This window comes from Erinaceus europaeus, chromosome 10, assembly GCF_950295315.1.
Source record: "Erinaceus europaeus chromosome 10, mEriEur2.1, whole genome shotgun sequence".
NCBI classification, from domain to species: domain Eukaryota; kingdom Metazoa; phylum Chordata; class Mammalia; order Eulipotyphla; family Erinaceidae; genus Erinaceus; species Erinaceus europaeus.
In genome coordinates, this window is record NC_080171.1 from 24,560,330 (window position 1) to 24,587,775 (window position 27,446).

Below are 27,446 nucleotides of genomic sequence, written 5' to 3' on the forward strand. Positions count from 1 at the left end.
AAAAAGGGGGGGATAGGTAGCATAATGGTTATGCAAAGAGACTCTCATCCCTGAGACTCCAAAGTCCCAGGTTCAATCCCCTGCACCACCATGAGCCAGAGCTGAGAAGTGCTCTGGTGTTTCTCACTGTGTCTTTCTTTCTGCATCTATCTCAAAAATAAAAATAAATAAATAAATAAAATACTTAAAAATAAAATAAAATAAAAAAACAGCTTATGTTCTGGCCCCCCAAAATAAAAATTTATAATATGGTAAATTGTTTTCCTATATTAATTTCCTTGAAAGTGTGGGGCACTGTGGTAGTGAAAACTCAACACTCCATGTTCACAAAGCTGGGCACAGATATTAAGGGTACACAAGTTAATTTTGAATTCCAAGTTTTACACTAGTAATAATCTATATGTTTCCTAGGATAATTAGATTAAAATATCAGATCCAGTTTGATAGTTCTATTTGTAAAAAGACTGGAAAGTATAATAAGTGACTATCGTCCATTTTCAGGCTAACTTTCCTGTAATACAGAACATTCCAATATCGCAAAACTCCAACTAAAGTTTTAACTAGCAAAGCCAGCCAGCACTCATTTTTATTGCTTTGATTTCTCAAAAGCTACACACATATATTATTGTTATTTCTCTAAAGACACTGATACTCTTTTAAAAACACAGTATTTAACATATTCTTAGCAATCACAATCATCATCCCTTTAGAGTGTGATTCAGAAAAGTGATTAAAATTCTCTTTAAAGTGAACTTGATGACTAAGAAATTTCAGAGGACACGTGTACATTCTATTCATCCTGAAATGTCAAGTGTTGCTAGGTTGGTTTTAAAATTATGAATCTTATAGTCCTACTTTGTATCAGGCCTTATTCCTCAATCTGACTTCTTCCTAGGTTTCTTACATTCTTTTCAGAATCCAAGAATTGTGATATATATAAAGTGTCATATGCATTAGTTTGCATATCTGTGCTTACTGATCTTAGAAAGGTCCTCTTGGAAAACTCATTTTATTTGGTCCCTTTATTTATTACCTACTGGGGCCTTATGTATGCATGATTATCATTACTGCTGGTCAACTTTTTTTTTTCTCATGATTTCAGACAGAGACAAAGAAGAAGAGAGAGAAGGAAGGAGAGAGAAGAGAGACTTCACAGTACTGCTTCACTGTTAAAGCTTCTTTCAGTGCCACACAGGTGCTCCTATTAGATAAAGTGTGTTCTTTACCAGCTGGGACATCTCTTATCTACCTTATACTCTATTGAACATTGCTCCTTTTTCTCCCACCTCCTTTCCTTCAGATCTTCAATTTGATGACACAATTTTGATTCTTAGTATTGTCCTAAAGGAGGCAATCAAATGAATGAGAAAAAACACATTTACACATATTATTTTTAAGAAGTAATTCTTTTTAATAATTTGTATAATGTAGGATTTAAGAGTATTCTGTATAAACACAAAATTTATAAACGAAATGACTAGAAATGTAGTTGTAGTTATTCTAGTAAATGTCTGCATTGGGAAGTTAAATCAGAAATGGTTTTACAAACCACATAGAAAAAAATAGGCATGCTGATGCACAGAGGACCAAAATAAATAAGATACTTGATAAATTAATGCAGATTTAACAAATGATAATCAAATGCAGATTTAAAATACCATTTCTGTATATGTCATTTACATGAACACAAGAGAAAAGGATAAAATAAAGTGCCTTATCAATCCATCACAAAGTGACATTATGATTCAGTATAAGATGTATAAACTGTCTTTCTTTGTGCTTCATACAAAGGAAATGTACATATGAACATGTCAAAAAACACAGCAGGGCAATTCAGTTAGCAATTCAACTTTTAAAAAAATTTCTCGACACATAGCAAAACAACAGTTTTCCTTGCCATTAATCCAGGTACATGACAGTGGACAGAAATTTTCTGGGATTTCTAAGAGAACTTGTGAATCTCACCACTTTTGGACAGCAACATTTTAAGAGACCTGTGTAGTGATGAAAATTGGAAAAAAGACCCCAGGGTTCACCCATAGCTCATGAGCCTTTTTCTAACACAGATGAGAATTCCAGAGGTAAGGTACTCTAAAGAGGTTTTCAAAAAGAACATGCAATGTTGTGAGTGCAATATCAAAGGCAAGTTTATATTCAAAAGTAAACAGGAAAAATAAGTTTCAGACATGATTCTGTCATACAGAGTTAGTAATGAGGTCATCCGTCTGGGTCCAGTGTACTCTTGAGAAACTATAGGTCTCATTTTGAGAAAGGAAATCAAATCCTAACTCAGTGACATCAATGTTTGCTACAAATGCTGGTTGAATACATGTATGGCTTGTACTACAAAAGATACTAAGAGGCTATGGAAAAGATGGCCTAAAAACAAACAAAACATAATGCCTGACTTTTGGGAACTCCAAGTTTGTTCCAGCTACTATCTAAGACATAATGTGTTAAATAAAAAGAACAAAGTGCACAGCAGGCATATAATGTGTTACAATGAGGTAAAAAGAGGAAAAAATTATACACCTGTCATTTATTTATTTCTACATATATTCATAGAATACCTGTATGAGAATGCAAAAATAAAAGGTAACAGTCATTGCTTCTAGAAAGAGAAAAGTGAATGGTTATAGGGTTCAAATGGGAACTTTTTATTGTCAAGGGGCTTCACTGCTCTCAGCCAACTTTTACAGACAGAAAGAGAGAGACAGAGAAACAAAGAAAGGGAAAGACACAGCAGCACTGAGACTTCCCTTGGTGCTGTAGGAAACAGGATCAAACCTGGGTCAAGTGCATGAAAAAGCAAGTGTACTGATAGGTGAGCTATATTAGTGGTCTGAAATGGAAACTTCTGAATGTCTCCTATTGAACTTTCAGAATTTTGAATCATGGAAGTGTAGATATTCCATTTGAATTAAACAGAATTTTAAATCAAAAAGTTACTAAGCAATACATAAATAAACATCAGATTGTACATAAGAGAAAATACACCAAGAATAAGTATAATGGAATTTGTTATTGTCCACAGTTACAAAAGAAAATAATGATTTTTATTCATAAATTAGATTACTCTAATTATTAAAATCCTTAAGTATTATAAACTTTGTAGGAAGACCCTGTCTGGCTGCCCAGACTAGAATTCCTTTTGCAGGAATTCTAGTTTTTTTTTTCCTTCTTGCACTCTCATACTCTCATTCTTCTCCAGCTATTATGCTTTGACACCTCACAAAATCATCATAATTGCTTTTCTTATCAGCTTCCCCCTTTATATCTCCTTGAAGAAGGTTCTTTATCTTGTTCACACTTGTAAATTCTGCCTGTCATGGTGATGAGCATGCAAAGGCACTTCCAAAATGTGTGCCAAATGAATGCATTCTTTGAAGTCAAACACAGCTGTAAGTTGTATTCAAATAGGTCAGTGGAAATCTGAGGCTTACTGTTTAATGTCTGGGACAACATACTTTACTTCTCTACTTCCTTAACTGGGAAGGAAGTATAATAACATTGCTTACCACAACACAGCTGTTACACGGATTATGTGAGTTAATTTATGTAGGAAACCACATAGTTGTACACTTGCTATTTAAAAAGGAATAGACACTAGATACTCTAGCAATGTACCTTATTTTAAGGTATATGAATAAGATTATTGAAATACAGGGGAGCAGGTGGTGGCACACCTGGGTTGAGTGCACATGCTACAATGCACACAGACCCAGGTTAAAGCCCTCAATCCCCACCTGCAGGGAGGAAGCTTTCCGAACGGTGAAGCAATGTTGCATGCATTTCTGCCTCTCCCCCTGACTATCTTCCCTTCATTCTTGATTTCTCTCTTTATCTATCCAATAAATAAATAAAACTATTAAAAGAAAGAGTACTGGAATTTGTAACATCTGTGGCCAGGATGATTCAATTCAACTAAAGTGTTAGTGGGGTAAATATCCTTTACAGACTAATAGCTTGTTGTTAATCCAGCCTGTATCTGTTAGTCACAGAGACTATCAAGCACATTCCAAACACTGCACATTTTACTGGATGCTTCTAATTTGCTAAACAGTAAACTTGGTTTAGATGTTGTATTTTAACTTTGCAATGATACATTTTACAAAGCAGTTACTTACAATAACATTCACATGATAAAGGCCCCACCGATTAAAAATAAATAGGAATAACTCACACTTAAATACTGGTGCAAAACTAGAATTCTCAGTCACTCAGAAGACAAACAATGACACTGCATGACAGCAAAGGGCATTGCTGCATGAACTGACCATTAAACCTAGGCACCTCAACCTGCTTTTCTAAGATAAAAGATGAATAATTTCCATGGAAATCCACTATCCAGAAGTATCTTTTCTCCTTTCCTATGTGCAGAGGAGTCTCCCAATCATTTTGAAGTTCCAAAGTTACCTTCACGCTTCCTTTTCTTCTACCTCTTTTTTTTTTAGTTTTCCTTCTCTTCTTTGACAGGTTCAAGTTTCAGAGACAGGGCCTTTTCAGTCTTTCATTATCTGAAGCCTACTAGCTTACTGCATTCCTCTGGTCTTGATGAACTAAAACCATAGACGGAGAATTCCTACTTTAAGATCACCAGTTTCAGTGCTGCACTACGTCTCCTCAAATTGTGTATCTGGAGAGAGATCAAGGAGTGTTCATTACATGGAGAAGGAAGCATTGGAGAAAAGTAACAAAAATCGAATAAGAAACACACCTTATACTTGTAGATGTACAACATGAGGAAAAAAAATCAGATTATATTTATGTCCTATCCTGGTTTGCTCAGGACTGTTCTGGTTTAAAAACTCAGAGTCCCTTGTCTTGAAAAATCCTTCAGTTTTGGACAACTGAATTAAGCAACTAGTGAGCTAGTGAGCTTTACAACACATATGAGTGGGCTGGGGAAATAGCACAATGTTTATTCAAAAGTTTTTCATGCCTGATGTTTTAAAATCCAAAGCTTTTCTTTAAATTTTTTTTATCTTTATTTGTTTATTGGATAGTAGAGAAAGCCAGAAATTGAGAGACAAGGGTAGGTAGAGAGGGAGAGATACAGGGAGACGTCTGCAGCCCTGCTTCACCACTTGTGAAGCTTTCCCTTGCAGGTGGGGACCAGGGGGCTCAAACCCAGATCCCTGCAAATTGTAACATGTGCACTCAACCAGGTGCACCACCACCTGCCCCTACTTTTCTTATGTCTCTAGACAACATCACCATAAGTCAGAGCTGAGCAGTACTCTGGTTAAAAACAAAAACAAACAAGCAAATGAACGAACAACCACAAATGAGTACTATGGCTGAACTTGTCCAAGCTAATTAGACTACATTAAATTTGAGCTCATTGAGAAATTTAGTTTCTAATTCTGCTAAAGAGGATTATAAAGCTCAATATGGATTTCTTCTTAGTAAATCAGCTGGATGAAGTCTTTCTGTATTCTCATAAATATAGGCATCTGTGGTAAACAGAATTAAGTGGATAGGCTAAAAGTAAAATTCTATGATCAATTTAGTCTGCTTCAAAGTCTGATTTTTGTCACTTGTGTATTCTTAGGAAATTTACATTATCTTCTTTATTTCTATTTTCTCTTTTATCACATAGTGTTAGTTCTAGAATTTATCTCTTTGATGGGGGGGTATTAAATGAGTTCATGAATATATAAGCAGATAACAGTGTCTGATATACACATTTTACTTATTATCTTAACTATCAATCAATTGTACATCTATTACCAATCCATATGAATTAATTTGGTTGCCTGCTGCAGGAAGAAGCAGGGTGTAGAGCAATAGAAGCTTAGTAGAGAGAATCTACCTCCTCCTATTCCTCTCCTAAAATCTCAACACAGAGGCCGGGGCGGTAGTGCAGTAGGTTAAGCCCACATGGCACATGGTGCAAAGCACAATTACCGGCAGCGTTAAGCATCCTGGTTTGAGCCTCCGGCTCCCCACCTGCACCAGGGTTGCTTCACAGGTCTGCAGGTGTCTGTCTTTCTCTCCCCTCTGTCTTCCTGTCCTCTCTTGATTTCTCTCTGTCCTATCCAACAACAATGACAGCAATAACAACGATAAACAACAAGGGCAACAAAAAGGGAAAAATAGCCTCCAGGAATAGTAGATTCATAGTGCAGGTACCAAGCCTCATCAATAACCCTGGAGACAAAAAAAAAAAAATCTCAACACAATTGACTGGAGCCTTTTTCCTAAGACTTTAGGTTACATTCTTTTTAAAAAAAACATATTATTTATTTATGAGAAAGATAGGAGGAGAGAGAAAGAACCAGACATCACTCTGGCACATGTGCTGCCAGGAATCAAACTCAGGACCTCATGCTTGAGAGTCCAAAGCTTTATCATTGCGCCACCTCCCAGACCACTTTAGGCTACATTCTTAGGAAGAGTCAGAAGTTCAAATAATCAGCATTCTGTAAAGGAGGAAACAGAGGAGCCAGGAAGCAGGACACCTGGGATAAAATACATACATTATCATACTAAGGACCTGGGTTCAAGCCCCTGCTCCCCACTTGCAGGTGTGGGGGTATGCTTCATGAGGTCTGTAGGTGTCTATCTTTCTCATTCTCTCTCTCTGCCTCTCCACCCCTCTCAATTTCTCTCTGTCCAACAAAATAGAAAGAAAAAAAATGGTTGGGGAGAGTTGGATTCGAAGTCTGGCATTGAGTCCCTGCAATAACAACAACCAAAAAAAAAAGTGGGGGGATATTGTGCCTGATTGATTTTTCTTTTAACAATTTGTTTCCTTCAGCTTCCTGATCCTTACTAATGTTCTTACCATTGTGCTTCTTTGACTTCATATCCTTGCTGCAACATTTTTCCACATCCAGCATTTTCACTTGCAAAAAAATTAAAAAAAATCTTGTTAGTTTCCACATAACACAACTCTACATATCACACAATGACTGAGTTTAAAATTCATGTTCCTGCCTAAAACAGATTTTCTAGGTTTCTTCTACCCTAAAACCCCTAATCTCATCTGCTCTAATCCTACTTTCTGGTTCCTGCTCATTAACTATTTTGTCTCAGCTTAGGTCATGCCACCTTCCAGACACCAAGTTACAGATTCTACCATTACTCCATCCCAACTTCTCTGGGCAGACATCCTCACCAATGTGTCCTGGATCCTTGAATCTCCAGAGCCCTACCCCACTAGGGAAAGATAGAAACAAGCTGGGGGTATGAATTGAACTATCAATGCCTATGTTCAGTGGAGAAGCAATTACAGAAGCCAGAACCTTCTGCTCCCCCAAAACAACCTTGATCCATACTCTCAGTGGGGGAGAAGTGATAGGATGAAGATAAGAGGACTCTGAATCCCAGCTCCATCAGCACCCAGAGAGAGAGAAGGAAAAGGAGAGACATATGGCGGTAGTTTGTTGTCGTGAGTGGTTTGGAGGGGAAGAGAGGATTGAATCAGGAAAAAAGGGGCAATTATGTATAAATGTGGACAGATAGTTGTAGACATGATGGTTGGCCCATGTCATGTCCCCATGACCCATGTGGGGTGAGTGAAGATTTAAAACTCTAGTGGTGGGAATGGTGTGGATTCAAACCATTATTGACTTGTAATTATGTAATATAAAAATAAAGAATAAATAAATTTAAAAAAATAAAATAAAATAAAATTCATGTTCCTTCCCTGGTCTCTACTTATAGGGAGAAAGCTTCATGAGTGGTGAAGCAGAGCTGCAGGTGTTTCTCTGCCTCTTTCCCTATCTCTCCCTCCCCTCTTAATTCTTCTCTGTATCTATCAAATAATAAATAAATATTAAAAATAAATAGTATTTTAAAAAAATTCATGTTCATAAGAAACATTTTTAACTACCTAGAAAATCTGGTAGACATCATACTCTATAGCTTATTCTAGCAGTTTTATTATAACAGTTGAACTTTTGATTACAAATATCTTTTAGGAACATATACCTTCATTCTCTATTTTCTTTATTTTAAATTTTTGTTAGTGATTTAAGAGTGATTTACATAACAATAGGGTCTAGTTCCACACCAGTCCCACCACCAAAGTTCTGTGCCCCTTTACCCCCACTCCCCAGTAATAACCACTGTAATTCTCACAAGGTTTTAGATATGGGTTGATGTTTTTTTTTCCAAGTTCATGTGTTTCAAGTCTCTATATTCTACATATGAGTGAAATCACCTGGTTGTTGTCCTTCACTTCTTTATTTATGTCACTAAGTATGAGTTCCATCCATTTTGTCTCAAAGGACACAGAAAAGTTTTTTTTAATTGCTGAGTAGTACTCCATTAAGTATATACCCCCTAATTTATTTCTTCCTTCCTTTATTCCTCTCTTTCTTTCTTCCTTTCTTTCTTTATTTCTCTCTAAGACTCAAATGACTAATTTTTGTTCCCTTCTTAAAGACCCCCCCCCACTCTATCAATGTATTCCTCATAAGGTTCTTTTTTTTTTTTTCAGATAGTTTAAAATTTTAATCAGGAAAAGTCATGCACCATAGAAAGTATGTGGGTCACTAGGGAAAAGATAGATAACCCTATGCAGAAGCTGATGCCCATTTCTATTCACTCCTAAGGCTCTACTTTCACATCCTTTCTAAGCCACACCTATACCTATTACAGCTTTCAGGGGGCCTTCTCTTCCTCCATGTAAGGTAAGGAAAATTGGGCCTGACTTCCTCAGGTGTTGTCTAAATTCTCTTCCCTCCCAGTGACTGGGCAAAACCAAATGTTCCTGGTCACAAAAGTTCCTGGTCCCTGGGGAACTGGGGTTCAGGGTCCACTCGGGTCATCTTCTCCTAACATCTCCCCTTCTGGAAGTATGGACCAAAATTCTTCATGGAGTGCAGAAGGATTTCTGACTTCTGTAATTGCTTCTCCACTGGACATGGACATTGGCCGGCTGATCAAAATTCTTAGCCTGTTTCTATCTTTCCTTAGTAGGGTTGGCAATGGAAAGGCAAGGTTTTAGGACACACTGGCAAGGTCATCAGCCCAGGCGGTACACCTTCATTTTCAATCTTTTCCTTGGAGATGAAGCATATTCATACACTGAAGTACATTATTCATGGGTTTTCTAGTCATTCCCAATGCCAACTGATTGTTTTTTGAATAAGAAAATATCTAAAATTCATGCCAGTATCAGTTACATCCTTGGAGAAATAAATTCCATTTTATGATTATCTTACTGAAACTTGATTCTCACTGTTTCAGTTCTGTTAAATACTTTTTCTTTAGAAACAATTGACCTCCACACCCTCAGTTACACCACTTTCCCAGATTCACCCACACTTTGAAGGGGTTATAGGGAATTTCTCAACGACTACTGGAATTCCCTTCCACTTTCTACTTCCTTATTAGACATCAGATAATACTATATGGTGATCATCACAGGATCCATAAATATATTTCTCAAAGTACTGGGGGAGTGTTTATACTGAATCATCCTCAAGTGGGAGGAAATTATTAGAATAGACTCATTTCTTGGATTTTAACTGACTTCCTGGTATGAACATTAAAACATGAAAATTATTTTTAAAACAACCTAGATACTACATATAGACAGAAATCTTGCTAAATGCCCTATGGTGAAAGTAAGAAATCTTGCTAAATTCCCTATGGTAAAAGTTTCAGTATTGTAGAAGGAACTGTTTTTATTACGTAAGGTACCAGAAACCAACTCACTATAACTGTGCAATTAATATAAAACTGAAATTCAAATGAAACCAGTACATATTTTAAGATTTTTACCTACATGATCTTCACCAAGCATTTCCACTCAGTTTCACTACAATGGCTATTAATCTGATAAATGTTTTTGTGCTGCGTAGCAAAGGCTAGTTAGGTTTCCCTGAGTCATGATCCACTCCTCCCTACTTTGGAAATGCTCCAAGTTGCTGTCATGCTGCCTTGTTACTGGTGCTACAGTTAATCAAAACCAGCAGGACTAGAGGAAGAAATGCCACACAGATTCACATCGTAGGATAAGCTAAATTAGAAATAGCATTTTATAAATCAGTGTTTCCAAAAGGAATGTATTTTGGATGGGACATTTTTTCATCCTGAGGGACTGCTTTGCATTTTATAGAAGATACAGCATCCCTGGTTTTGAAAACACAAAGTAGAACTTGGACTGGGTTTGGTGTATTACACCAAAGCAAAGGACTTTGAAAGAGGGAGACAGGGATCTTTCAGGTCCTGGTGCATGATGGTGAAAAAGGACCTAGGCTGGGGGTGAGCGTGTTTTGCAGAAAACTGAGAATTTTTACACGTGAACCAACAACTGCATTTAATGTAAATCACTCATCCCCCCTTAATAAAACATTAAAAATTAATGAACAAACAAACAAACAAAAAGCAAAAAAGCACTCCCATACATTTTCCCACATGAAGGCCACTATATTAAAGGAGATACCTTTTTTTTTAGGAGGGAAGATGGTTGTTAAAACTACAAGGAACAACAGGACAGCTCCCAGAATTATCCAGTGAGTTCTCTCATTTGGTTTATGTGATTCTGAAAAACAAAGGAAACTGCTAAGAATAGTATTTTGATAGGAAGGAGTCAAGAGGAGAATCATTCTTGGGATTTAACAGAGGTAAACTTTAGGTTCACTTTCTTAATATCAAATACTCTTGGGCAATAAGTAGTGGGAATGGTGTGGTGTCTGATACGAAAATGGAAGCTGTGTGGAAAAATGAAAGAAACCCAGGTCTGGAATGGATAGACCTGGGATTAAATCCTGCTGCCACTCACTGGCTTTGAGATCTCTTGGAAAGTCCTTTAACCAGCCTACAAAATGGAAACAATGATAACCATATTGTGAGGCTAACATTAGTAAAGTGCTAATCATAGGACCTCAGCAGCTGGATGCTCAATACTAAGGATCACTTGGATTATTTTGCACAGAAGCTACCAATCTACTGTACATGGCAAAGATGGAATACAAAGTCCAACTGGCACTGCCAGTGAACTCTTATCTTACACATCTGTGGCCATGGTCAGGAATCCACATTTGCTTTCTTTTTCCACAGCTGGAACATCTCTGGACATCTGTATAAGTACTGCGTGCTAATCGATTGCGCCACTGGAACTCCAACATCTCTGGACATCAAATCACTGGAACTCATAGAGCCAATCTCTGTAATGTTCTGCAGGAAGACTAGATCCAATGGATCTAGTGCTCCAAGACTGCTAAATCCCACCTCCAAGCATTAGTCACAATCCATGACTACCTAATCCAAGTGTTAAAAGCATAAGAGGTGGTGTAGCTCACAAATTACCATGCACAAGGACCCGGGTTCAAGTCCTCAGTCTCCACCTGCAGGAGGGAAGCTTCACGAGCAGTGAAGCAGGGCTGCAGGTATCTCTCTCTCTCTTTCTCTCTCTCTCTCTCCATCTCTTTCCTTCATTTCTCTGTCTCTATAAATAAATAAATTAAATAAATAAAATTTAAAAAGACAGGCATAAGAATAGCCATGTAGCTTACAAAGTTTGTTCATCTTCTAAGTCTCAAGATAAGCTTATTAATTAGGCATGACAGTCACAACAAACATAAGCCCTCCAGGTTATAAATGAGATAATAGACTCTGAACAGTCTGAGAGTTAGCTGAGGTATTTTAACAAATAATACAAATTTGAAATGTAGTTCTTACTTAAGTAACTATTTTTTCTTCAATTTCCCTTTCTTTTTTTTAAATTACCACCAGCATTCATCTCTTCCTGAACTTGCTTTTCCATATATAAGCCTCAAAACCTCACTTATTAAATAAAATAAATGTTTGTTAAATAATAGCATGAGTTCCATGAAAGTGGATGAGGAAGCAGGATGACTTTTTTTTCATAGTCCTATTCATTCATTTATCCAGTAAACAATAAATTGCCTGCATTTAATGAACAAGCATCATACCAGATGACAAGGGATAGCATTAGCAATTGTCAGGGCAATATTCAGAATGCTACCTGGGATAATAAGCATAGCTGTATTGTTTTCCTGGTGACCTGATCTCTGAAAAGTGCACTGGAAAGCCTGGTTAGCTGTTGTGTTGACTCTCAGAATGCTGGTCACATTGAGAAGCTTCTCCTCCTTCTTGGACTTTGTAATTATGGTTTTGCCACTCAGAACTTGGTGGTCACTGTTTTTCCAGATGACTTCAGCCTCTGGGTAGCCCTCAGCCTGACAGATTAGTTCATATTCCCTGGTTACTGGGTCCACAGAAATCCTCTGGTTGATTTTGTGGTATGGAGCTAGGATATGAACAAACAAGCAAAAAGAAGTCAAAGCTTTTATTGAGCACAAAACTAGACATGCCATCTAGATTAGAAAGGGTATTAGTCTAGAATGGTTCTCAAAGAAATAATATTAGTGTTCAGATATATCAACAGTGAGAAGTCCCTGTTAGTTCTGTCTCAATGATTCTATTCATATTTAGGCCAAATTTAGGTTTATAAAGGACAGCTATCCTGCCATACAAAGCACAGTACTGCTTTTATTGATCTCAAAGTAAATGTAATTTTAAGAGAACTGTCATCTTGAAATCTTCAGTCTTTCTAAATATAAACCATCTGCCCATTTATTATTCAAAAATTTTCAAGAGTGTTTCTCAGTAAAGTTTTACAGTTCTTACATGGGTTCAATCCTTTTCTTCTGATATTTATTCTCACATATTTTCTTTTTGTTTTTGTAAAGTGATATACATGAATATGAACTCCTGATGGTTAACACTATTCAATTAGACTTTATTTAATGAATAGACATGATTCTGACGTGCAATTTACTTTTTAAACTTTAGCTCAAGGTTTAGAAATTAAGAAAAGAGTATAATACCATTCTAAAAATGGATATGTATTTCTGAATGATTTTTTATTGTTGGGGGATTAGTGGTTAATAATAAGTATAGTTGTCGATACATGGGCAAATTTTTTCTGCAAAACACTCTCACCCCCAGTATAGATTCTCCTCCACCATCATGCACCAGGACCTAAATACCTCTCCCCCTAGTTCCCAAAGTCTATTGTTTTGGTGAAACACACTAAATCCAGTCCAGGTTTTACTTTATGTTTCCTCTTTCTGTTCTTATTTTTCAACTTCTGTCCATGAGTGAGATTATGCCATATTCATTGTTCATCCTTCTCTTCCTGTCTGATGTTATGTAACATAATTTCTTCCAGCTCCATACAAGATAAGGTGAAGGTAAATTCATCATTCTTATAGCTGAGTATTTATATATATCTCACAACTTTATTAGCCACTCATCTATTGTTAGACATCTAGGTTGCTTCTAAGTTTCGGTTATTACAAATTGTCCTGTTTTGAACATAGGTGTACACAGATTTTTTTTTTTTTGATAAGTGTATTTGACTAGGAAAAGAATTGCCAGGTCAAAGGGTAGGTCCATTTCTAACCTTCTGAGAGCTCTCCAGACTGCTATCCATAGGGTTACATCAATTTATATTCCCACTACAAGTGCAGGTTCCTTTCACCCACAGTCTCTGCAGCATTTGTTGTTACTATCCTTTCTGATGCATGACATTGTTACAGGAGTACAGTGATATCTCATTCAAAAGTGGGAAGAGATTGATGAAGCCAACAGTTAATTGTATTTATATACTTTCTTCACGTTTGGAACTACTCTCTGTTCTAATCCAACTTTCCAGCCCTATTCTCAACTCTTAATACCATCTTCTAGACAATATTTTTAGTCTATCTGCATGTTAGCTAGCAAGCTCAAGCAAGCTCAAGCTCAAGTCATGCATGGGCCCCTGCGAACATATCTAAAATAGGCTTCCTAGATTCTTTTCACCCTAAGATCTCTATTCTCATCTACTCTATTCCTACTTTTTGGTTCCTGTTTATTAAACATTTTGTCCTGCTTTATATCTTACTGTCTTTCAGCCACAAAGTTAAGGATGTAACTATGATTCCATCCTGAATTCCCTGAGCAAAAGACCACACCAGTGAGGGAGTCCTGGAACCTCATCTTTCCAGAGCCCTGCCCTACTAGGGAAAGATAGAAACATGCTGGGGGGTGGGGTGGGGAAGATATGAATTGACCTGCCAACAACCATGTCTAGTAGAGAAGCAATTACAGAAGTCAGACCTTCCACCTTCTGCACCCATGAAGAATTTGGTTCATAACTCCAGAGGGGAAAAAAGTTAGAGGAAGATGACCAGAGGGCTCTAAATTCCAATTCCATAAAGACATGAAGAGAGAGAGAGAGAGAGAAAAAAAAAAAAGGAAGGGCATCCAGAAGTAGCAATGGGTGTAGGTGTGACTTAGAAAAGAAGATAATGCAGGACTATAGGGGAAAAAATGGACAAATATATAAATATAAATAGTTCTAGAAATAATAGTCAAGCCATTTCTGTGATCATAGGAAAACTAATGCAATTTCTAATGGAGGCAGTGGAGATACAGAACTCTGGTAGTGGGAACAGTGTGGAGTTATACCCCTATTATCTCATCATTTTGTAAAACAATATTAAATTATTAATTAAAAACATGTGGGGAGAGAATATGAACAGAATATTCACCAAAGAAGAGATACAAAAGGCCAACAGAAATATGGAAAATGCTCCAAGTCATTGTCAGAGAAATGGAAATAAAGACAACAATTAATGATGTTTTTTAAAGTTTAATATATTTTTTAAGAATAGCTTTAAATTTATAGAGAAGTTGAAATGTTCTAGCATATCTCTTACCAGCTGCTCTGTCATTAACCTCTGACACTAGCATTATATAAAAGTCGTAACTAAAGAATCTACATTAGTATATTTATATTAACTAAATTCACAATTCATGTTTTTTTTTTGCTAATTTCTCCTTAACGTTATTCTATTTTGTGTTGCAAGATGTCACCCAGAACACATATTATAATATTCATATTTTAAATTTTTTAATGCTACTGCTTCTACGGTTCAATTTTTTTTTGCATGTTCTTCTCACTTTACTGTTCTATGATATGTCAGGCTTGAGGGGTATAACAATGAATAAAACAGACTAAATTTATACCTTTGAGAAAAGCAGATTGTAGAAAAAGAAGTAACAATAAACACAACAGGTAGGTGTATTCATAAGGGTATGTTACATAGTAGATGAGGAATAAATAATGTTATAGAGAAAAAAGGACTGGCTAGGGAATTTGAGGGAACAGATGAGTTTGGGAGAGAATGACAGTAATTAATCGTTGGTCCATTAGAACAAATTAGCTTTATCAGAATAACTACACAATATTTTTTTTTCAGTTGCCTAATCTCATGTAAGGTCTTCAAAGTAGAGGTGGGTATTTTATTTCTTTATAAAGTTCAATGATGAAGGAAACACAATAGTTTCAATTGAAATTCAGGTGTCTGAGAGTCTAATATTAAAGTTAACAAACATAAAGGCACAAAGCAATACTACCTAGTGAGTTAATTTAAAAACTAAACTCTTTCAAACTTCAGTTTTGAAATGCTTCATCTTTAAAATCCCACAGAGAGTAAACTCCCTTGGGGAAACTGTTACCATGTGTCTGCAGTGATGGGAAGAGAGGCCTGACAGTGAAATCTTTTGCATATTCTAGTGACTCAGGAGTTCTACTTCCTTAAAAATTCCTGCAAGACACTCACCACACGTCCTATTGGTGACATTGTCTCAGAGCAATTAAAGCTGAGGCTGGTTTGCTTTCAGTGTAGCTTAAATGCTCATTGTATGCAAAAGACAAAAACTGGATGCCCATTTAGTAATTTATAATGCAAATTGGGAAGATTTATAATGCAAATTGGAAAGATTGATTGATTATTTGCTTTACTCTGTTAGACACCTATCCTTGAAATAAATCACCAGTGCCACATTTCTTATTGTGTAGAACAATAAGAAAGGAAAACAAGGGAGTCAGGCGCAGTGGGTTAAGTGCACGTGGCACAAAGTGCAAGGACCGGTGGAAGGATCCCTGGTTCGAGCCCCCAGCTCCCCACCTGCAGGGTAGTCATTTCAAAGACTGTGAAGCAGGTCTGCAGGTGTCTGTCTTTCTCTCCCCCTGTCTTCCCCTCCTCTCTCCATTTCTCTCCTATCTATCAATGACAACAACAATAATAACTACAATAACAATAATAACTACAACAATAAACAATAAGGGCAACAGAAGGGAAAATAAATATTAAAAAAAAAGGAAAACAAAGATAAGCAAAGGGAGTTGTATATTTACAAAATGCAGTGCAAAGTGCAGTTACCTGGAAGAATACCCTTTCTCACTAAGGATGGCTGCTCTAAGGTTTGCATACTCCCTACAGGCTGGTGAAAGGTGATTCCTGGAAGCAAAATTTATACTCCTTATTTCCTTTCACTTGACTGTCAGGTTCAATTTTTCTTCAGTGCATCAATAAATAAAAGGGCTATGGCTTGGTCATTTCTTAACATTTTGTGAGTAATTGCCTGACATCTGTTGATGGACTGAAGAAAAGTTGCAAATATCAACTTGGGTTATCACCATATCTAAATCTTGCTGTTGTTAATACTAGTGTTCTGGAGAAAGCATAAGGTAAAATGAAATTAAAGTGAAACTTATTTCACAAGATAAGTGGTATATTCTTGAACACAGTCATACAAATTGAACCAGAATCAGAGACCCGACAGTTTACCATAAAATACAGGCATTTATTCAAATTCTTATATAATTTTGATTTTAAGTTTACAATAGTCACTCTTTTATGATCAATATGATCAATGTAAACTCTTTCTATATATTGAGCTTCAGTGTGATTTTAGCTAAGCAATGACAAGATGAAAGGGTAAATATTTAGTTGTGTGTATGCTGCCTCACACATACCATTTTACTATTCAAGTAGCTGTTTTCATTTAAAAAAATGTATATATATATGGGAGACATGATTCTCCCCTGAACCTTCCCACTGCCATGCCACCTGTTAAGTGGTGCTAGGGCTTGAATCTGGGCCACACTCATAACAAGGTTAGTTGCCATGTGGGAAGTCTGAGATTCTTGGGGGAGGGGGGGATTTCTGGTCTCTGGAATTTTGAATTAGCTGCTTTTGCTTGCCTAGAATCCTTTCAGCTTTCAGTTCTAAGAATCTTCACAACGAAAGTAAAGGTAGTCATCTCTGGTGTTTTCCTTTACTTAATAATAACCCCAAAATGAACCCAGGTGACCTAATGACACATTTGTACTCAGGAACTGACACTCACAGTTCCTCTTCCATACTCCAAGATATCACTGATATAGACTGTCAAAATGAACATATGCTCAGTGAGCAGTCTATAGCATTTCTGGGGAAGAACTGTTGTCTTTATACTTTATTTAATTATACTTGGTTGTCAGAAAAGTCACCCCATATTTGTTCTGTTTTTCTATGCAAAAAAACGAGTCATGACTTTACTAACAGCCCAACATTTTGCCTTCACAGATAGATTTCAAGTTTATTTAAATTTTTTTACACTATCTTTTCTCTAAAGTATATACTTCAATTATCCACTAAAATATGATTAGATGTATAAATTTTTCAATGAAAAAAGTTGAACACATTACTATATACACCTTATAAGAACATCAAAGCAAGATTTATTTTATTATAGCAGTTGTACAGAAAGGATTAAAATTAGAAAGTTATGAAAATGGAGAACAAAAATGTCACTTTAGATGACATCTATTCAAACTGCTATCTGTTATTAAATGAGTAGTAGCCATAACTGTGTCCCATTTTTATTATCTATACCTTGGTTATAAGTCATAAAAATGTATAGATTTTTTCATTATATTTTCTATGAGTGCTGTAAAGTGATGCCCATAGCATATTGGACTTCAAGTCTTACTGAAGTCTACTTTAGGGTTTGTTTCTAATCTATCTGTTTGATTTTGGCATAGGGATGTCCAAAGGAAGAAAATGCTGGCAGGCCTAATAAAAAATAGTCTAAAATAAAATAACTCCTAAAGGAACCCACAAATAACAATAGTATGGAAGTGAATGGAATTTTTTTTCTAGTTCATTTTTATTCCCTTCCATAATATCTGAATTGTTTGCCAGTACTATAATTCCTTTTATAATAATAGTAATAACAATGATAATAACAACAGGAATATTATCTACAGGGAAACCAAGTAAGCCATGGAACATGGTTCTGTCATGCTGGGATGAGATTTTCAAGGATGTCAAGTAGGAGGTGCTTATAAAATATTCATTGGATAAGTATATATGAATGCATGAGTGAATGAATGAATGAATGAATGAATGAATGAATAAGCTGCCATAATATGAAAAGTATGCTGGACTTCTAAGAATGAAAAATTCTCAACACTAGAACATAGTTTTTAACAAAAGTTGGGTTGACTATCAAAATTCTTACCATGGACTTGCAAAGTAATCCGCTTGTAGTCGGCTCCACCGTAACTGATCAAGCAACAGTAAACCCCTGCATCCTGTAATTTCACATCTGTGATCTGAAGTGCAGCCTTTCCTAGGAAGAGTCGGTCTGTCAACAGCTGTGCCCTCTGCCTGTAGCTACTGTGCTGAACATTTGAGTCTTCCTTCCCATTCACAAGTTGAATAATTTTCTTGTCCTCCATTTCCCAATAGACAATCAGTGAATTTATGTTCAATGGGCTTTCTAATGGGAATACACATTCCATTGTTACATTGCTACCATATTCTACCACGTACAGGTCCTTGGTGACTGTGAGAGTAAAGGCTGAAAAAAAAAAGACAACCAATCTTCAGAAGATGGAAGATTCCACCATAATAATATTCAGAATGAGGGAGGGTTCACAAACACTTCATCTGATCACTTACACAATAAACTTACTTCCTTAGTACTCATGTCCAGTGGGTTTGAAACATGTTTGGTGACACTATATGTCATCCCTGACTTAGAATAGTACAAGATATTGTCCTAAAACTTTCAAACATACAGTACTATAGAAATAATACATGGTGGTCCTGGGCCGTGGCTCACCTGTTTGAGTGTACATGTTATAATGCACAAGGACTCTGGTTCAATCCACAATCCCTACCTGCAGGAGGGAAGTTTCTAGTAAAGCAGTGTTGCAGGTGTCTCTCACCATCTCTACCTCCCCCTTTCCCTCTTGATTTCTGTCTGTTTCTATCTAATAAAAAAAAATATGGTGATGAGCTATTTATACACAGGATGCCTTTGTTTCATGGGATAGTTTCAAGATGTTCTTTGATTGGATACCTATTTGCCTTCAATATAGTCTGAAAGGTAGATTATAACAGTTCTCTCTTTTTACTATCCTAAACTCTCAAAGGTACATGGATACAAAGATTCAGGGTGAGTCTCAGGATAATGCCAGTATTGTGCTACCTTGACATTTTCCTTGTACATCACAATTCTTCCCCAGAATATATTCACTAGGAAAAGCAGGTAACAGAGCAAAATAGATAGATATAACCTCCCCCCTTTCTAAACAAGTAAGTGTCAGGAGATAGAATGCTCAATGGGTAGCATGTATGCCTTACTATGCAAGAAACCTCAAGTTTAAACCCTGGCACCTTATGGGAGCACTATGTCACCGGGGAAGTTCTACCATGGTGGGTGAGCACTGTAGTGCCTCTCCATCTTTTTTGTGTCTTTGTCTCTCTAGCTCTTCATCTGAATTAAAAATGAGAAAAACCAGCCAAGGAATAGTAGAATGTCACATACTAAAGGGCCCAATGCCACCAAAAACAGGACAACAAAAACTCAAAGGAATAACAATATACAAAATGATATACAAACATTTCTCCAGATGTTTCTAGTAATTATTTCTGTAAAATAGATAATGAATAATTAATAAATTGATAATGATTCATTTTAAGTTTCCCCCATATGATATGGTCATATTGAACAAAGGAAATATTGAATTATTCACTAGCTAGAAAAATAATATCCATTTAAGATTAATATTTTGGTTTTTAAGCTTATGACTAAAATTATTTATTACTGAAATATTAAAATTATGACTTAATAAAATATTATGATATCTTACCTTCCAACAAATTACAGTAAACCATGAGTGTAAAGATACTAAATATTCTCATTTCTCTGGAATGAAAACACAAAAAGAACAGTGCTTTACTTAATAATTGATTACCCAAACATGATGGCTCTTAGCAGTTTTATTTTTTTGAATTAAAAAAAATAATAATTTGGGAGTCGGGCGGTAGCGTAGCGGGTTAAGCGCATGTAGCACAAAGCGCAAGGACAGGCGTAAGGATTCCGGTTCGAGCCCCGGCTCCCCACCCGCAGGGGAGTTGCTTTGCAGGCAGTGAAGCAGGTCTGCAGGTGTCTATCTTTCTCTCCCCCTCTCTGTCTTCCCCTCCTCTCTCCATTTCTCTCTGTCTTATCTAACAACGAAGACATCAAAACAACAACAATAACTACAACAACAATGAAAAACAAGGGCAAGAAAAGGGAAAATAAATATTAAAAAATTAAAATTTTTTCCCTTTATTGAGGGATTAACGTTTTACATTCAACAGTAAATACAATAGTTTGTACATGCATAACATTTCTCAGTTTTCCAACTAATAATACAACCCCCACTAGATCCTCTGTCATCCTTTTCCAGGACCTGTACTCTCTCCCCAGACCCACACCAGTCTTTTACTTTGGTGCAATACACCAACTCCAGTCCAAGTGGCACTTAGCAGTTTTAATTGAAATTGTTTCTAATAACTGACACTGAGTGATTTCAAAGTATGGAAATAGCAATAAGGAATTTAGAATACCTTTACTTAACATCCCAGTGTCATACACAATATAATATTAATTAATAATAATAGCAACAACAACAACAATAATAATAACAATGTGACTGATGAAAACTGACATCCCTGGGAAGATAACCCCACCAATGTTTCCTGGAACCCCACATCCCCAGAGACCTACCCCACTAGGGAAAGATAGAAATAGGCTGGAAGTATGGATTGACCTGCCAATGCCCATGTCCAGTGGAGACGCAATTACAGAAACAAGACCTCCCACTTCCTGCAACCCATAATGACTGTGGGTCCATACTCGCACTGGAAGAAATAGGAAAGCTTCCAATGGAGGGGATGGGATACGGAACTCTTGTGATGGGAATTGGGTGGAACTGTACCCCTCTTATCCTATGGCCTTGTCAATCATTATTAAATCAGTAAAAAAAAAAAATCCAACCTGTTTTATGCAAAAATTTAAAACAAAAACTATCTAATCTGAAGATTAGCTATCTCCCAGCCATTCAGTTTTTTATCCTACCAAGTCCTTTCACCCTACCATTTAACTAGTTATGGCTTACACATCACTATGCCAACCTTGTCATTTGTCCCCCTGTTGTCATATTTCAAGTCTCTTCTAACTTACAAAACCCTTATTCTAACTTATAAATCTTATTCACTCAGTGAACTTTCCCCAATTATAGTAGAAGTGAGGTGAAACTGTTGGGTTCAACCAATTCATACTAATATGTAAACGACTTCTAGTCAGTCTTCCAGGGTTATCAGCCTAGATTCTATTCTGCATTTTGTCTTCATGCTCAGATTCTTCCAACTGCTTCATTCAGCAAACCTCAATTGAGCTATTTCTCTGTGCTAGGTACTATTTTAGGGACTGGGTATATAGATATAGCAATTAACACTAAAGAAAAACCACTCTTCTCTTGGCACTTATACTTAAGTAGGAGGGTAAATAAATTTGTACTATATTTTAGTCACTGTTCATTTTTAACATTTTTTCCTCATATGTCATACACTTAATGTACTTTGAGAGAAAAGTCAGTTTTCCCTTCTAGGGTCTCTTCAATCATTGTTTATACACAAAACTCATAATTAATTAGTGCTACATACATATGTACAAGAAAAACCAATGTTCCTAATAAATCAGTAGTTGTCTACTGATTTCAAGAAAATGGTTCTTGAAATCAGTAGACAACTACTTACATCTCAACAGAAAAATGACCAAAGGGTCTAGCATACAGAGCAGAAAATAAAAAAATACCAGGGGTTGGGTGGTGGTGCATCTGGTTGAGTGCACATGTTAAGGACCCGGGTTCAAGTCCCCAGTCCCCACCTGCAGGAGGAAAGCCTTGTGAGTGGTAAAGTGGTGTTTCAGGTGCACTCCTTTTCTTTCCCTCTCTATCATCCTCTCCGCTATTGGTTTCTGGCTATCTCTATGCAATAAAAAAAAGGAAAAATACTGATGACACCTAAATGTGTTAAATGGATGGTTAATGCATTAAAATTATAATTTAATAGTTATAATTTTAAGGCATGAGATGCCATCTTCGCTTATTTAGTTTGATTAAATTGTGAATTTTTTTAATACTATAGATTATTCTTTACGAATTTGAGGCTATAAGCAAGCTTTTTGTTTGTTTGTTTGTTTTTATAACTAATAGTAGCAATATGAAATAGCTTAACTCTTTCTGGAGGGCAAATTGGTAACCACCATTAAATACATAAATATATATGTCATAGAACTTTGTTTTACCTCCTAGAAATATATTCTACAGGGGGAAAAATAAAAGAAAGAAACCCTCTCATCTGTATGTACCAATGTGTCTAAAGGGTTTTTTTTTTTTTTTTAGTTTGCTTTTGTTTTATTTTATTTCTGTAATATATGGTTTTACTGTTCTGGATTGATTTTTTTTCCTCCATTCAGGTATATACATAAAGAGTAAAAGAAAGAGACAGAGAGGAAGAAACTCCACAGCACCTGAGCTTCCTCCACTGTGGTGGTCAGGGCTTGAACTCAGGTTGTGTGCATGGCAGGCTGGGCAAACTACCTGGTGAGCTATTTCTCTTGCTCCAGAAATGCACTGTTGCTACTAGTCCCAAACTGGCACTACCCTAGATAGCCCAGGAGGCTGAATGAAATTTGAATATTCATATAATGTAACATCATTAAGGACAGAATTAAGCGCACATCTATAAACTGATTTCACAAAGAAGTAGAAAGCAAATCACAAAGCCATATCTCTTTTAGTTATAAAACAAAATTGCAGGTTCCATACCATTTATGTAGTTCCTCTGTTGTTTTGGTATCAAATTACTTCCCATTTTACGCATATCCTAAATATTGGAATGTTCAGAAATTATTTACTAAGCACTATTACTTACTATGTGTCAGGTCCCAGGCTAGGCTCTGAAGTACGTTTGCCTAACTGGAACTGCTGGTTAAGTATAAAGAAATTCACCTTCCACTAGGTTTTTTTTTTTTTTTTTAACTATCTTGGTTGTCACTCGGGATTCACTGCTCCAAGCTGACTTCTTCAGATAGAGGCAGAAAAATAGATGGGGAGAGGGTAAGATGTCAGAGCACTTAAGTTGCCCCCAGTACATTGGGAGCTGGACTGGAACCTGGGTTATGTGTAAGAAAAAATAAGCACACTATCCAGGTAAGGTATCTTACTAGCCTTTAACATTGGTTTCTAAAATTATAAAAAGAGTGCAAGTTCAAGGCCTTGATTCCACTAAAAAAAAAAAGGGGGGGGGGTCAGATGATTCTCAAACTGAAATAATCAAATTAAAAACAATTTTAGAGAGGACCTAGTGGGGATTGTATTGTTATGTGGAAAACTAAGAAATGCTATGCATGTACAAAATATTGTATTTACTGGTGACTGTAAAGCATTAATCCCCCAATAAAGGGGAAACATGTTTAAAAATATGTACATGCCCTCCATTTTGCAAGTAAACACCTTGTTGGCACTTGCTATGTGTGCATTACTATTACAGTAATATAACATATTCTAACAGTGAGATTAAAATAATAATACTAATTTTAAAGCAATACTTAATCTGGGTATATTTATGTATATGTATATATTTTAAACTATGTTCTTGAAATATTATAATTTACTCACATTACCTTTTTGGTGTATATGTGTGTGTATGTGGAACTGGAGACTTGCACATGTATAATTTCTTTGTTTAGATGGGTTTTTTTTAATTTCCTTTTTAAAATTATCTTTATTTATTTACTGGATAGAGACAGCCAGAAATTGAGATGAAGAGGGATATTGAGAGGGAGAGAGACAGAGAGACACCTGCATCCCTTTTTCACCTCTTGTGAAGCTTTCCCCCTGCAGGTGGGGACTGGGGGCTTGAACCCGGGTCCATGCACACTGTAAAGTGTACGTTCAACCAAGTGCTTCACCACCCAGCCCCTAGATCAGGTTTCCATTCAAATAGAGGTATAGACACACACACACACACACACACACACACACACACACACACACACACACACACACAGAGGGCCCACAGCATTGACACTTCTTCTGTTGCCATAGAACCTTTCTTATGGTGCTGAGCTCAAACCTGGGTTAAGCACATGATACTGCAGATGATGTACCAGTGAGCTATCTTTCCAGCCCCATAATCACTTTTTGACCTATTTCTCTGGGTCTATTTTTCTGGGGCTGGGAAAAGCCTGGGTGCCTTTGGTGCGGAGCCCCCTGACAGAGGCTTACTTGCGTCTTATCAACATGCATGAATCCTTCCTGCTCATGCACATGTGCACACAATTATGAAGACAGAATAAAATAAAAGGATCATCATCCCTCTTGCTAGTGTCAAGTGCACAATCCTTCTCTCTTCCTGTCTACTCTGTAGAATAAGGGTATTCGGGACTGGGAAAACACAAAGATTGTTGAACTGAGACTACTGAGAAACAGCTATGTGTTCTTTTCTTGGATCAGAGATGATTACAACACTACTGTAAAATACTAATGTTATGTTAGTATAAATACATGTAGGCAGAAGCCCTTAATCCCCAGCAAAGAACTATTGAATAAACAGAACATGATATCTACTCATGGAACACAACTGATTTTGTCACAAGCTGTTGAATTCTTCCCCTTTAGTGAATTCAGTTGAAAATTTTAGAGGGACCACAGGCTTACTGGATTAGATCTCATATTTACCTGATTTCTTACTAAATCCCTTTTCACAAAGCTACATTCCTTTGAAGTACAGCTGTGAACAGTGGAGGAACAGAGACAATACAAAGACTAGGTGCATAAACAAATCTTTTAACCTCTAACCTCCACATCAACAAGCTAATCCGTGAGAACACTGAGATCATGTCTGATAGGGGGCCAGGTGGTTGCGCACCTGGTTAAGCACACACATTATAGTGCGTAAGGTCCCAGGTTCAAGTCCCTGGTCCCTACCTGCAGGGGGAAAGTTTCACAAGTGTTGAAGTAGGGGTGCAGGTCTCTCTCTCTCTCTCTCTCTCTCCCTCTCTGTCTCTTTCTTCCCTCTTGATTTCTGGCTGTCTCTATCCAATAAATAAAAATAATAAAAATAAATTTAAAAATATAAAAAAAGAAACTATGATAGTATATCTGAATTCCCAGATCAGAACCCATCATCAAAACAAAACAAGACAATGTAAGCTAAGGAAGGACTGGTGGTTCATTCAGGATAGGGAATCAATTAGGCTTGACCCTAGGAGAAATCTAGCTAATATTATGGAAATAATATTTCTTTATCTCCTGAAAGTAACGCTGCTAGGAGAAATAGATTATTAGAAAGACAGAGATGATAATTCCAGAAAGTCCAGAAAGAGAATTTTACTCCAGAAAAATAATTCTAGCTTTCTTTCTCAAAATTAGAATAAAAAGTGCACTGTTATCTGCTGATTTAAGGTTTCTTTCCATTCTTACCTTATATATAAACTACGATTTGATTAAAGGAAAAAAAAAAAACCCTAAGGTCTGAGGAAACAGCATAGTGACTTTCATGCCTGAGACTCTGAGCTCCTAGGCTCAGTGACCAGCTATCAGTGTTCTGGTAGAATGAATAAATAAGTAAAATATATTAAGTCCTGGAGTTTGACATTCTGTCTCCAAGCAAGCTGAAAGCTCAAACTATTAACAGATGAAGAGCTAATTTATGAAATCTCTACTAGACTGGCAAACTATTAAACGCAGCTTACTTGTGTACACAAATCACATTTTGTGTGATTCAAGGGCTAGATATAGAGCATAGGACTTGCATACTTGGAGACCTTGACTTCAATTTCCTGGCACTCTGGTCTGTCTCTGTCTCCTTAAATAAATAAATAAAAAATAAATAGATACACTTTAAAATCACTTAGTAGAATCCTTTTTAATCCATAGAAAATCATCCACAGACCTACCTCAAGACCATAGGATGAATGTACAGAAACTTTTACCTACAAGGTATGCTCAAAAGGTCAGATACATCACTGTGTCCTTCTTTATCTTGCAAAAGCTGATTGGCTCTACTGTCTCCTCAAAACTCCGCGCATCCTTTTTCTTTTCTCTTGGTCCCCAAGATGGAGAGTGTTCTGGCTGGGAGCAGTTCCTGGAGGGGTGAATGGGGCTGGAAAGAGCCTGGGGGCCTTTGGTGCGGAGCCTCCTGGCGGCGTGACCTCAGGGCTGCTGAACCAACTCTTGCGAACTCCCAGCGCGAAGTGCCCGCGGCTGGCACCCGCCTCCCGCTGTCCCCACCCCCCCCACCCCTCTGCCCACAGGCGACCTTCAAAGTGGGAAAGCAGTGGTCGGGATACTGAGTTCCTGGAACCCGCAAGTAGATAAAAACGAAACCAAAAGCGAAAATTTACCAGTTCTTGTAAGTCAAGCTTCCAAAACGAATGCTGACCAAGAGCTTCAAAAATCCAGAAAATTTACATCCTGTCACCATCTTTCTCTCCTGCGGATGCAAGGCGATGGGACGCTCTGGCACCTTACTCTGAATTCTACAGTAAAACATCAGGCCCACGTGGTTTTTTCTTTCTTTCTTTTCTTTTTTCTCTAGAAAGTAGGTGCGTAATGGGAAATAACATTTTTTTTTAAGTAGATTTTTTTTTTTTTTTGCGACTTCCTCAGTGTTCCTCGACATAATGAAAGCTCATTTACCCTCTTCATGCTTGGTCTGCTCTGCAAAGGACCCAGGCTCCAGTCTGGCCCCCAAGAACTGGAAGAAGTTTTTGGTGATGCAGTGTGTCTGTATCTGTCTCTGTCTGAAAAAGTGAGCATCAGCCCAGAGAGGGAAGGGGGAGAGGGAGAGAGAGTGAGGAAGGATAGGAAGAAGGTAGGTGTGCTGGATGTGTGTGTGGGGGTGGGGTGTGGGGGGTGGAGTAGGGGTTGGGACAGGGGGAGGGGGAGGGAAGGGAAGTTTTGCCTGTTAAAAGAAAGTGCTGTCTTTCTATCCTGCCGTCTTTGGGAGCCAACTTTGAATGTAATATTCTAGTTGAAGGACAAGAAACTCCTTTGAAAAAAAATTGTTGAAAACATAGCTTCAAGGTACAAAATCAATAAGCAAAAATAAACAAAAAGAAAAGAAAAACCAGTTGCATTTCCGTACCCAAATGATGAACCCATCAGAAAATGTAATAAAAAAATTCCATTGCACCAAAAAAGATTAAAAATTCCTAGAAATCAGTTAAGCAAAGAGAGTGGAAGACCTGTACTCTGAAAACCATAAGGTACTACCAGAAACTGCAAAAGTCTCCCAAAACAG

The 27,446-nt window shown here is 37.0% G+C and overlaps 1 protein-coding gene across 2 annotated transcripts; it reads right to left on the reverse strand.

Moving 5' to 3' along the window:
* Positions 1 to 27,024, reverse strand: CD274 (CD274 molecule). 2 transcript variants are annotated; one of them, XM_060199312.1, is made up of 7 exons: positions 26,548 to 27,024; positions 19,961 to 20,016; positions 18,322 to 18,663; positions 11,948 to 12,232; positions 10,403 to 10,501; positions 6,791 to 6,850; positions 1 to 4,636 (listed from the first exon to the last, which is right to left on the reverse strand). In XM_060199312.1, the coding sequence occupies exons 2-7, from the start codon at positions 20,010 to 20,012 to the stop codon at positions 4,614 to 4,616; spliced, it is 861 nt and encodes a 286-aa protein (XP_060055295.1). In that variant the 5' UTR covers positions 20,013 to 20,016; positions 26,548 to 27,024; the 3' UTR covers positions 1 to 4,613. The 2 variants fall into 2 exon arrangements, with proteins under 2 accessions (XP_060055295.1, XP_016050036.1); XM_016194550.2 differs by lacking the exon at positions 26,548 to 27,024 and adding an exon at positions 26,101 to 26,519 and having other exon boundaries at positions 2 to 4,636.
* Positions 27,025 to 27,446: the final 422 nt, after the last annotated feature.

Excerpts from the sequence above, each read along its gene's own strand:
- CD274 (XM_016194550.2), bottom strand. Across the intron at positions 12,233-18,321 it reads GATTACTTTGCAAGTCCATG|CTCCATACCACAAAATCAAC; the intron begins GTAAGAATTTTG and ends TTCATATCCTAG. Across the intron at positions 10,502-11,947 it reads AGCTATGCTTATTATCCCAG|AATCACATAAACCAAATGAG; the intron begins GTAGCATTCTGA and ends TTTGTTTTTCAG.